The sequence below is a fragment of the Oncorhynchus kisutch genome, linkage group LG23 (assembly GCF_002021735.2).
Source record: "Oncorhynchus kisutch isolate 150728-3 linkage group LG23, Okis_V2, whole genome shotgun sequence".
In the NCBI taxonomy this organism is placed as follows: Eukaryota; Metazoa; Chordata; class Actinopteri; order Salmoniformes; family Salmonidae; genus Oncorhynchus; species Oncorhynchus kisutch.
In genome coordinates, this window is record NC_034196.2 from 40,533,290 (window position 1) to 40,545,945 (window position 12,656).

The 12,656-nt window shown below is 47.1% G+C and overlaps 1 protein-coding gene across 4 annotated transcripts in view; it reads left to right on the plus strand.

The window, feature by feature from the left end:
• pam (peptidylglycine alpha-amidating monooxygenase) overlaps window positions 1-12,656 on the plus strand; it is a 141,085-nt gene that overhangs the window by 31,875 nt on the left and 96,554 nt on the right. For all 4 annotated transcript variants that reach the window (XM_020458567.2, XM_031802865.1, XM_031802867.1 and 1 more), the window contains exons 6-8: window positions 3,952-4,039; window positions 11,253-11,344; window positions 11,935-12,018. In XM_020458567.2, the coding sequence (XP_020314156.1) occupies window positions 3,952-4,039; window positions 11,253-11,344; window positions 11,935-12,018 (264 nt within the window). The remainder of the gene's footprint in view (window positions 1-3,951; window positions 4,040-11,252; window positions 11,345-11,934; window positions 12,019-12,656) is intronic.

A 12,656-nucleotide genomic window follows, 5' to 3' on the forward strand; every position in this document is an offset into this window, starting at 1 on the left:
TTAGACTAAACGAACAATAGAGCTAAAAGGCTAAGAAAGGCCTCCTTTCATTTCAGTAAAAAAAAAAAAAAAAAAAAAACTCAATTTAGACATTTACTTGTTACTCATACGAATAGCGTTGCTAGGATAGAGAAAGAACAAATATTATCTTAAAAAACAGGAATTCAAGGAGAACCCGTCAAACTGTTGCTGCTGTTCTCCTTGTATACACAGTACACTCAATCTGACATATGGTGCTGTTATGAAAATTCATGAAGGAGAAAAGAAGCACCCCCCCACGCTCGGCCTGCTGTCAGAAAAGCCCCATTCATTATTCAGGTCCGAGATTATACTGGGCCGCGCCAAGTAGCCCGTCCTGGGGGTTTTCATCACTTTCATGTGGAGAGAGCATTGACTTTCTGTCAGAGCTGAAGCTCTTGCCGGCGTCTACCGTTGCCAAGCCTGCAGTGCCTGGCTTCCCTAATGAAGAAGAACAAGTGAAGAGTGTCACCTTATAATGTTTCAAAATATGCTCTGAGTATAAACACTAGCCTACGCTTCTCAATTTTACTCCCCAATTTAATATGAGCTGTGAACTCTTTCAATAATTAGTTTTTCAGTTGTGTTGTTTTTAGGTTTTCACAGAGCCATACACCGTATATACATGGCCATACACCGTATATACATGGCCATACACCGTGTATACATGGCCATACACCGGATATACATGGCCATACACCGGATATACATGGCCGTATATACATGGCCATACACCGGATATACATGGTCATACACCGTGTATACATGGCCATACACCGGATATACATGGCCGTACACCGGATATACATGGCCGTTTATACATGGCCATACACCGTGTATACATGGCCATACACCGGATATACATGGCCATACACCGTGTATACATGGCCATACACCGTGTATACATGGCCATACACCGGATATACATGGCCGTACACCGCCCCGTTCACGAAAATGTTTCGCTCCTACAGACAGTGAGTCACGTGGCCGTGGCTTGCTGTATAAAGCAGGCAGACAGGTATCGAGACATTGCTACTTTTAAAATGAACATTAAAATAGGCTGAACGAGTGACCTAAGCGACTGAGCGTGGTATGATCAACGGTGCCAGGCATGCAGGTTCTAGTATCTCAGTGTCTAGGGTTTACCGATGATGATGCAACAAACAGAAAACATCCAGTCAGCGGCAGTCCTGTGGGCGAAAAATAGTTAGTGGAGGAGAGTTAGAAGGAGAATGGAAAGAATCGTGGAAGCTAACAGGCAAATATCTGCACAGGTACAACAGCGGTGTGCAGAACGCCATCTCAGAACGCACAACTCGTCGGTCCCTTATCAAAGATGGGCTATTGCGACCACACCGGGTTCCAGTCCGATCAGCTAAAATATTTACCTGGTCTGACGAATTCTGGTTCCTGTTGCGTTATGCTGATTACCGAGTCAGGATTTGGCGTAAACAGTATGAGTCCATGGCCCCATCCTGCCTGGTGTCAACGGTACAGGCTGGTGGTGTGAGGAATGTTTTCCTGGCACACATGTTAGATCTCTTGCAATGTTTCCATGACTCAAAGAGTTCAGGCTGTCTGACCTGGTACTAGATGTGTGTACCTAGGAAACTGGCCACTGAGTGTTTAAACTGACAATACATATACTGGCTATATATGTGAGCCATAAATATACACTGGCCATACAGTGCCTTTGGAAAGTATTCAGACCCCTTGACTTTTTCCACATTTTGTTATGTTACAGCCTTGTTCTAAAAATGATTTAATCATTTTTTTCCCTCATCAATCTACACACAGTACCCCATAATGACAAAGCGAAAACAGGTTTATTAGATTTTTTTTGCAAATGTATAAAAAAATAAACATACCTTATTTACAAAAGTATTCAGACCCTTTGCTATGAGAATCAAAATTGAGATCAGGTCCATCCTGTTTCCATTGATCATACTAGAGATGTTTCTACAACTTGGATTCCACCTGTGATAAATTCAATTGATTGGACATGATGTGGAATGGCACACACCTGTCTATATAAGGTCCCACAGTTGACAGTGAATGTCAGAGAAAAAACCAAGCCATGAGGTTGAAGAAATTGTCCGTAGAGCCCCGAGACAGGATTTATGTCGAGGCACAGGTCTGGGGGAAGGGTACCAAAAAATGTCTGCAGCATTGAAGGTCCCCAAGAACACAGTGGCCTCCATCATTCTAAAATGGAATAAGTTTGGATCCACCAAACCACTCGGGGGAGAAGGACCTTGATCAGGGAGGTGACCAAGAACCCAATGATCACTCTGACTAAGCTCCAGAGTTCCTCTTTGGAGATGGGAGAATCTTCCAGAAGGACAACCATCTCTGCAGCACACCTCCAATCAGGCCTTTATGGTAGATTAGCCAGACGGAAGCCACTCCTCAGTAAAAGACGCATGACAGCCTGCTTCGAGTTTGCCAAAAGGCACCTAAAGATTCTCTGCTCTGATGAAACCAAGATTGAACACTTCGGCCTGAATGCCAAGCATCACTTCTGGAGGAAACGTGCTACCATCCCTACGGTGAAGCATTGTATGGGGATGTTATTCAGCGGGACTGAGGGACTAGTCAGGATCGAGGCAAAGATGAACGTGCAAAGTACAGAGAGATCCTTGATGAAAACCTGCTCCAGATCGCTCAGGACCTCAGACTGGGGCGAAGATTCACCTTCCAACAGGACAACAACCCTAAGTTGTTAAACAACCCAATACAACGCAGGAGTGGCTTCGGCCAAGACAATGAAGCAGTGGCCCAGCCAGAGCCAAGACTTGAACCTGACCGAACATCTTTGGAGAGACCTGAAAACAGCTGTGCAGCAACTCTCCCCATCCAACCTGACCGAGCATGAGATCATTTGCAATGAAGAATGGGAGAAACTCCCCAAATACAGGTGTGCCAAGCTTGTAACGTCACACCCAAGAAGACTCAATGCTGTAAGTCACCAAAGGTGCTTCGACAAAGTACTGACTAAAGGGTCTGAATACTTAAGGAAATGTGATATTTCATTTTTCATTTCACTTTTTGATTATAGGGGTATTGTGTGTAGATTGATGAGGGGGAAAAAACAATTTAATGCATTTTAGAATAAGGCTGTAACGTAACAAAATGTGGATAAAAGCAAGGGGTCTGAATACTTAAGGAATGCACTGTATACATTGAGTGTTTAAAACATTAGGAATACACAGACTGACCCGGAGGATCAAGGTGAAAGTGATGATCCCTTATTGATGTCACTTGTTAAATCCACTTCAATCAGTGTAGATGAAGGGGAGGAGACAGGTTATGATTTTTAAGCCTTGAGACATGGATTGTGAATGTGTGCCATTGAAAGGGTGAATGGGCAAGGCAAAATATTTAAGTGTCTTTGAACGGGGGTATGGTAGTAGGTGTCAGGCGTTTGTGTCCAGAACTGCGATGCTGCTGGGTTTTTCCACGCTTCCAACTGTTTCACATGTGTATCAAGAACGGTCCACCACCCAAAGAACATCCAGCCAACTTGACACAACTGTGGGAAGCATTGGAGTCAACATGGGCCAGCATCCCTGTGGAACGCTTTTGACACCTTCTAGAGTCCATGCCCCGACGAATTGAGGCTGTTCTGAGGGCCAAAGCGGGCAGGGCTTCAAGTCAATATTAGGAACGTGTTCTGAATGTTTTGTCCACTCAGTAGGTAAATGCCTGTTTTTTTAAATTACGAAGACCTGGTTGTTTCATGCAAAAACAAGACATAGTCAACATCCTGTACGTTAAGGTGTCTAAACAACCTCATTATTCTCGAAGAATCAGAGGAGACTAGCATAAATTGTCTTTGACAAGTGGAATTCTCCTCCTAAAACAAACCCTGTGGGGAGACAAGTGCTTTGCCAAGGCCTTTAACCCTGTAATTGTGTTGTTCTTTCCCCTCAGTGGATTTTGAGCCTCATGCCAGTATGGACACAGCCCATCACATGCTCCTGTATGGCTGCCGGACACCAGTCTCCACCACCAACTACTGGTAAGTCAAAGCACACCACAACACAGTACGTGAGCTAGAATTTCCTTATGCATTTCTACAGTACTTTACACATGAATCTACCTGGTTGACCAAACAGACAGTCTGTAGAATACACAACAGTTGTGTATTAGTAAAGACTTGTTGATCTGTCCATTGTAGCACAACGAAGAACAAATGTACAAAGAGACTTTATTCACTTCCTCAGCCCCATGAGCCTGAATACAAGCACTAGACTTGATAAAAACCAAACCCTCAACACTTAGGGTACAAAGAATCAGTGTTGGGTATTACTGCCCTACTACACTTAAAGAATCAGTGTTGGGTATTACTGCCCTACTACACTTAAAGAATCAGCTGGACCACTCTAATCATTGCAGAGAGAGGGAGAGAGAGGGGGGAGAGAGAGAGGGGGAGAGAGGGAAAGGCGAGAGAGGGAGAGAGGCAGGAGAGAGAGAGGCAGGAGAGAGAGAGGCAGGAGAGAGAGAGGCAGGAGAGAGAGAGGCAGGAGAGAGAGAGGGCAGGAGAGAGAGAGAGGCAGGAGAGAGAGAGAGAGGCAGGAGAGAGAGAGAGGCAGGAGAGAGGAGAGAGAGGCGAGAGAGAGAGAGAGAGAGCAGGAGAGAGAGGCAGGAGAGAGAGAGAGAGGCGAGAGAGAGAGAGAGAGGCAGGAGAGAGAGAGAGGCAGGAGAGAGAGAGAGGCAGGAGAGAGAGAGAGGCAGGAGAGAGAGAGAGAGGCAGGAGAGAGAGAGAGAGGCAGGAGAGAGAGAGAGAGGCAGTAGAGAGAGAGAGAGAGGCAGGAGAGAGAGAGAGAGAGAGGCAGGAGAGAGAGAGAGGCAGGAGAGAGAGAGAGAGGCAGGAGAGAGAGAGAGAGGCAGGAGAGAGAGAGAGGCAGGAGAGAGAGAGAGGCAAGAGAGAGAGAGAGAGGCAGGAGAGAGAGAGGCAGGAGAGGGAGAGAGAGGCAGGAGAGAGAGAGGGGCAGGAGAGAGAGAGATAGAGGCAGGAGAGAGAGAGAGAGAGGCAGGAGAGAGAGAGAGAGAGAGAGAGAGAGAGAGGCAGGAGAGAGAGGAGAGAGAGGCAGGAGAGAGAGGAGGAGAGGCAGGAGAGAGAGAGGGCAGGAGAGAGAGAGAGAGAGGCAGGAGAGAGAGAGAGAGGGGCAGGAGAGAGAGAGGGGCAGGAGAGAGAGAGGGCAGGAAGAGAGAGAGAGAGGGGCAGGAGAGAGAGAGAGAGGGGCAGAGAGAGAGAGAGAGAGAGAGAGAGAGGCCAGGGAGAGAGAGAGAGACAGGAGAGAGAGAGGCAGGAGAGAGAGGCAGGGAGAGAGAGAGAGGCAGGAGAGAGAGAGAGAGGCAGGAGAGAGAGAGAGAGAGAGGCAGGAGAGAGAGAGAGAGAGAGAGGCAGGAGAGAGAGAGAGAGAGAGGGCAGGAGGAGAGAGAGGCAGGAGAGAGAGAGAGAGGGCATGGAGAGAGGAGAGAGAGGCAGGAGAGAGAGAGAGAGGCAGGAGAGAGAGAGCAGGAGAGAGAGAAGGCAGGAGAGAGAGAGAGGCAGGAGAGAGAGGGAGAGAGGCAGGAGAGAGAGGGAGAGAGGCAGGAGAGAGAGGGAGAGAGGCAGGAGAGAGAGAGAGAGAGAGAGGCAGGAGAGAGAGAGAGAGAGAGAGAGAGGCAGGAGAGAGATAGGCGAGAGAGAGAGAGGCAGGAGAGAGAGAGGCGAGAGAGAGAGAGGCAGGAGAGAGAGAGGCAGGAGAGAGAGAGAGAGGCAGGAGAGAGAGAGAGGCAGGAGAGAGAGAGAGGCAGGAGAGAGAGAGGCAGGAGAGAGAGAGAGGCGAGAGAGAGAGAGAGAGAGAGAGGCAGGAGAGAGAGAGAGGCAGGAGAGAGAGAGAGGCAGGAGAGAGAGAGAGGCAGGAGAGAGAGAGAGGCAGGAGAGAGAGAGAGGCAGGAGAGAGAGAGAGGCAGGAGGAGAGAGAGGCAGGAGAGGAGAGAGAGGGAGAGAGAGAGAGGCAGGAGAGAGAGAGAGGAGAGAGAGAGAAGAGGCAGGAGAGAGAGAGGGGCAGGAGAGAGAGAGAGAGGCAGGAGAGAGAGAGAGAGGCAGGAGAGAGAGAGAGAGGCAGGAGAGAGAGAGAGAGAGGCAGGAAGAGAGACAGAGATGCAGGAGAGAGAGAGAGAGAGATGCAGGAGAGAGAGAGAGAGAGATGCAGGAGAGAGAGAGAGAGAGAGAGAGGCAGGAGAGAGAGAGAGGCAGGAGAGAGAGAGAGAGGCAGGAGAGAGAGAGAGAGGCAGGAGAGAGAGAGAGAGGCAGGAGGAGAGGAGAGAGGCAGGAGAGAGAGAGAGGCAGGAGAGAGAGAGAGGCAGAGAGAGAGAGAGAGAGAGGCAGGAGAGGAGAGAGAGAGAGAGGCAGGAGAAGAGAGAGAGGCAGGAGAGAGAGATGAGGCAGGAGAGAGAGAGAGGCAGGAGAGAGAGAGAGAGAGCAGGAGAGAGAGAGAGAGAGAGAGAAGAGAGAGGCAGGAGAGAGAGAGAGGCAGGAGAGAGAGAGAGAGGCAGGAAGAGAGAGAGAGAGGCAGGAGAGAGAGAGAGAGGCAGGAGAGAGAGAGAGAGGCAGGAGAGAGAGAGGCAGGAGAGAGAGAGAGAGGCAGGGGAGAGAGAGAGAGAGGCAGGAGAGAGAGAGGGGCAGTAGAGAGAGAAGCAGGAGAGAGAGAGAGAGAGGCAGGAGAGAGAGACAGAGATGCAGGAGAGAGAGAGAGAGAGATGCAGGAGAGAGAGAGAGAGAGATGCAGGAGAGAGAGAGAGAGAGAGAGAGGCAGGAGAGAGAGAGAGGCAGGAGAGAGAGAGAGAGGCAGGAGAGAGAGAGAGAGGCAGGAGAGAGAGAGAGAGGCAGGAGAGAGAGAGAGAGGCAGGAGAGAGAGAGAGAGGCAGGAGAGAGAGAGAGGCAGGAGAGAGAGAGAGAGAGAGGCAGGAGAGAGAGAGAGAGAGAGGCAGGAGAGAGAGAGAGAGAGGCAGGAGAGAGAGAGAGAGGCAGGAGAGAGAGAGAGGCAGGAGAGAGAGAGAGGAGAGAGAGAGAGAGGCAGGAGAGAGAGAGAGGCAGGAGAGAGAGAGAGAGCAGGAGAGAGAGAGAGAGGCAGGAGAGAGAGAGAGAGGCAGGAGAGAGAGAGAGAGGCAGGAGAGAGAGAGAGGCAGGAGAGAGAGAGAGAGGCAGGGGGGAGAGAGAGAGAGAGGCAGGAGAGAGAGAGGGGCAGTAGAGAGAGAGAAGCAGGAGAGAGAGAAGCAGGAGAGAGAGAAGCAGGAGAGAGAGAGGCAGGAGAGAGGAGGAGGGAGAGGGGCAGAAGAGAGAGACGCACAAGAGAGAAAAAAGGAGAAGAAACAGAGGGAAGAGGAGACCTCTTCAGATGCTCACTGATAAACTTGCCTGTTACCATAGCAACTGCTGTCACCTCGACAACAGAGATCATGGGAGCCCTGTACAGGGTGGTGTGGGTGTGTGAGGGGGGTGGGTGCTGCAGGTCGCTAGTCGGGAGGGGTTGTTTATCTTTCCTCCCCTCAGAATGGACTCTTCAGTGTATGTGATGAGGAAGACGAAGACCACATTACGCTACCACAACGTTCAAGTGAAACACGGCTCAGCATCTACTGACTTCCTGTGTCTGGGAGAGTCAAATCAGAATACACCTCTAGAGTCACACAGCAAAAATACACAAAGCAATGAGTATGTTTTCTAATCAAACTTGTTTTTTTAAGAGCACCGTGTGTTGACTATGACTATCAAATTCCAAACGACCATCACAATTGCCATTCGGGCTTTAATTCCTTTCATCCATTCAGCTACCCTGTTTTCATTTAAAAAATGCATCTCTTCTTCAGCTATCCTGCGGGGGTGATTTTCAAATTCCTCCCCACTCTGAAAGCACATTTGGCATTCCTCGAGTTAAAAGCGGTTGAGATATATTCTGAAACTGCCTGTGAAGCTGCTTCTGAAATCACAAGGAAGCTCTGGAGGATCAGTGGGGGGGAAGAAAATAGGCCATACCAAGAGTGTTTGTTCCAAATGGCACCCTAGTCGCTACCTAGTGCACTATAAAGAGGCTGGGTACCATTTGGGACAAACACAATGTGTCTACCCAATCAGAACACTTGCTTAGCCCACTGCGAGCACATCCACACAATTCCACATTGAGCTAAAAAAAAAAAAAAAACCTCTCCTGAAAAAGGAAATCTCTGTTTTTAACCCACTCTTGTCACCTAGCCCTCGTTGCACCGGTTCTCCTCTGCAACACACTCGAGAGCTACAGGGGGGGTCAACATCAATGATGAGTGCACACTGCTACACCGTTCAAGCTGTGAGCTCTCTGGAACAGGAAGAATAGGGTGAAAAGTAGTAAGGCTAGTCATTATTGTGTCAAAAGTGAAGACAATATGCTTTTAATGGTGTTTCCCAGAACGCACAAAGGCATGAAATGGAATCTGGGAGGCGTGAGGCTCTTAACGGAAGCGTCTGCTACTGCTGCTGCTGCTGCATGCTCCTAATCTTTGAGTGTGGTGTATTCATTTGGAACAAATGACGGGAATATCTTCTAGACACTAGCTATCAGGAGAAACAATGTAAGGCGTTACTGGCCTTTAACCATAACTGCCGGTCTCCATATCAAGCCAGGGGCACACTATTACCTTCTGTGTTCTAGGATATGATAGTTCTGTTATGGTGTAGATGGATGGTGTTCTAGGATATGATAGTTCTGTTGTGGTGTAGATGGATGGTGTTCTAGGATATGATAGTATGATAGTTCTGTTGTGGTGTGGATGGATGGTGTTCTAGGATATGATAGTTCTGTTGTGGTGTGGATGGATGGTGTTCTAGGATATGATAGTATGATAGTTATGTTGGGGTGTAGATGGATGGTGTTCTAGGATATGATAGTTCTGTTGGGGTGTGGATGGATGGTGTTCTAGGATATGATAGTTCTGTTGTGGTGTAGATGGATGGTGTTCTAGGATATGATAGTTCTGTTGAGGTGTAGATGAATGGTGTTCTAGGATATGATAGTATGATAGTTCTGTTGGGGTGTAGATGGATGGTGTTCTAGGATATGATAGTTCTGTTGTGGTGTAGATGGATGGTGTTCTAGGATATGATAGTATGATAGTTCTGTTGGGGTGTAGATGGATGGTGTTCTAGGATATGATAGTATGATAGTTATGTTGGGGTGTGGATGGATGGTGTTCTAGGATATGATAGTTCTGTTGGGGTGTAGATGGATGGTGTTCTAGGATATGATAGTTCTGTTGGGGTGTAGATGGATGGTGTTCTAGGATATGATAGTATGATAGTTATGTTGGGGTGTAGATGGATGGTGTTCTAGGATATGATAGTTCTGTTGGGGTGTGGATGGATGGTGTTCTAGGATATGATAGTATGATAGTTATGTTGTGGTGTAGATGGATGGTGTTCTAGGATATGATAGTTCTGTTGGGGTGTAGATGAATGGTGTTCTAGGATATGATAGTTCTGTTGTGGTGTAGATGGATGGTGTTCTAGGATATGATAGTTCTGTTGTGGTGTAGATGGATGGAAGTGGTGTGGATACCGTAAATTAAAGCCTGCCTCTTAAATAGATGTTTGTGCGTTTGTCCATCTTTTTACTATTTTACATTGTGTGTGTCAGATTTACGAAGCATTTTCCACAAAGTGCAAACAACAAAGTTCGGTAATTTTTCCTTGGGATGGATTGAAAAATAACTAAGCAAAACTATTCGATACATACCCCCCAGCTTGCATATTTGGTTCCTTGGAAGTTGTGAGAACGTATGTTTTTGTTTTCTCATTGATTGTGGGAACGAAAGCCATTCGATTCCCGACTGTTGAAACAGAATGTCTTTTAAACACCTGAGAACAAAAATGTTGCATCTACTGGGAAGTTTATTTTTTGGTTGCAGGGATGTTCTTAGAACGTTTTACTCTGATTTCTTGACCGTTTTCCTGGGAGGTTTTATTAACACACTGAGATCGGAAATGTAAGAGTATTTTAAGGTAATTAAATAACATTCTGAGAACATTCTCTAAATGTTGTGAAGGTTTTCTTATGGTTATTTTTTTACTTTTTCTTATCGCTATGCTCAAAATGTATCGTTTGTTTTTGAGGTTTTTTAATAGCTTCCTTAAAACATTCACGAATGTTTCAACAGTACTTCTAATAACACTGCTAGCTTATTTTAGGTTACATTTTGGAACTCCCAACACAGATACGGTGTGACACGTGGAAATTCATTTGCTTGGGCATAAATCATGCAAACAGTTTTTTGTTATTTTGACACGGCATCAGTTAGATTCGACTGTAGGATCTTCTGTTCTCTATCCCTGGAATTAGTCCACTGCGCCACCAGGATGGAGCTAGCATGCCATGTTTTTTTATGCAAACACAGCTGTTCACATTAGTCTATTTAAACAGACCCCATTTCAAAGGAAACAAGCACTCATTAAGATCAGGTGTGGCCAGATAGTGGGCGTGGCCAACACATCTGATTGAGAGTTTTGTAGACACTGAGAACAGAATGTATTTGTTTTTAAATAACATTCTCCGAAATTAGTAAAATCATCCCAAAAAATGTTACATTCCCAGAATGTAGTAAATGTATGACATTAAATAGAACCACATGGGAACTAGGGTGAAATGTTTGGAAGTACTGAAATTCCCACAGAAGAGTGCTGTTTCTTAAAGTTCTCTGAAATATTTGAGAACATTCCCAATGTCAAACCGTTTGGATAATTTTCTTTTAACATTACCAAAATGTTAATTACATTTAACCATGTTTGAACTTTTAGGAAACTTTCTGTCAAAGTAATGAAATACCAAGAAAATAACGGTAATTTAAAAAAAAAATTAAGTTCTTTCAAATCTGCTGAAAATGTTTCAAACCCAAGCAACTATTCTGCACCTGTTCCAGAAAGTTGTGGGAAAGTTTTATGCTAAATAACAATAGGACAACCACGCTCTCACCAAGCTCTAAGAAACATATGGTTCTCAGAACGTTCTGTGCTAGCTGGGCCAGTCTTCTTTAACATTTTAGGTTTGATTTATTCTCTACATTAAAAAAATTAAATAAAAATGCAAGCACAAAACTCTGCACCTGCCTGCACAAACCATAGCAAAGACGCAGTGTGTGTGTGTGTGACTCATCAATATTGTACCCACTGAGAGGGGCTATATTGACCCAGTGCTGTTGTTTGGTTCTTTCAGGGACTGTGGGAGTGTCAAGGGGACCTGTGAGGACGAAGCCTCCATCATGTACGCCTGGGCCCGAAATGCCCCACCCACCAGGCTACCCCCAGGTACACAGTCGCTCTCTTTCTTTTTCCCTTTAATCTCTCTCTCTCTCGCCATTTCATCTTTCTCTCTCTTTGTGCCTTCCATCTTTCTCTCCCTCCATCTTTCTCTCTTCTCCACCTCTCTCTCATTGGAGAGAGGAGAGATCAGACTCTACCCCAGTGCTCTCTGGAGAGGGGAGAGATCAGACTCTACCCCAGTGCTCTCTGGAGAGGGGAGAGATCAGACTACCCCAGTGCTCTCTGGAGAGGGGAGAGATCAGACTCTACCCCAGTGCTCTCTGGAGAGGGGAGAGATCAGACTCTACCCCAGTGCTCTCTGGAGAGAGGAGAGATCAGATTCTACCCCAGTGAGCTCTGGAGAGAGGAGAGATCAGATTCTACCCCAGTGCTCTCTGGAGAGAGTAGAGATCAGATTCTACCCCAGTGAGCTCTGGAGAGAGTAGATCCATGATTGGTAATCCTGCGGCTTTAGCCTGCGTTACTGTAATTGCTCTCCAATGAGTTCTTTCCTTATCAATGCATCTCATTCTTGCAGCCCTCACAGAGACCTTAATTACTTGTGCCTGTCTTTTTTTCTTTTTTTTCTCTCCCAGATGTCGGTTTTAAAGTTGGAGGGAAATCCAGAATCACTTACTTTGTGCTGCAAATCCACTATGGGGATGTCCACGCTTTTAGTGGTGAGTGGTGATTGGTGATAAAACTTCAGTAGGGTTGCAAAATCCCGATTGGAGTATTCCTGGAATCATGAGGGGAAAAGCAGGAATGACAGCGGTCACCAACCCTGGTCCTGGAGCTACACGCCATACAGGGGTCTGATCCAGTCCAGCATTAACACACCCTATTTAGCCAATCAATTAATCTGTTTTAGGGCTGGGTTGAAACAAAAGTCTGTGACCCATGTAGCCCCGCAGAACCAGATTGGGTGACCCCTGTAGCCCCGCAGAACCAGATTGGGTGACCCCTGTAGCCCCGCAGAACCAGATTGGGTGACCCCTGTAGCCCCGCAGAACCAGATTGGGTGACCCCTGTAGCCCCGCAGAACCAGATTGGGTGACCCCTGTAGCCCCGCAGAACCAGATTGGGTGACCCCTGTAGCCCCGCAGAACCAGATTGGGTGACCCCTGTAGCCCCGCAGAACCAGATTGGGTGACCCCTGTAGCCCCGCAGAACCAGATTGGGTGACCCCTGTAGCCCCGCAGAACCAGATTGGGTGACCCCTGTAGCCCCGCAGAACCAGATTGGGTGACCCCTGTAGCCCCGCAGAACCAGATTGGGTGACCCCTGTAGCCCCGCAGAACCAGATTGGGTGACCCCT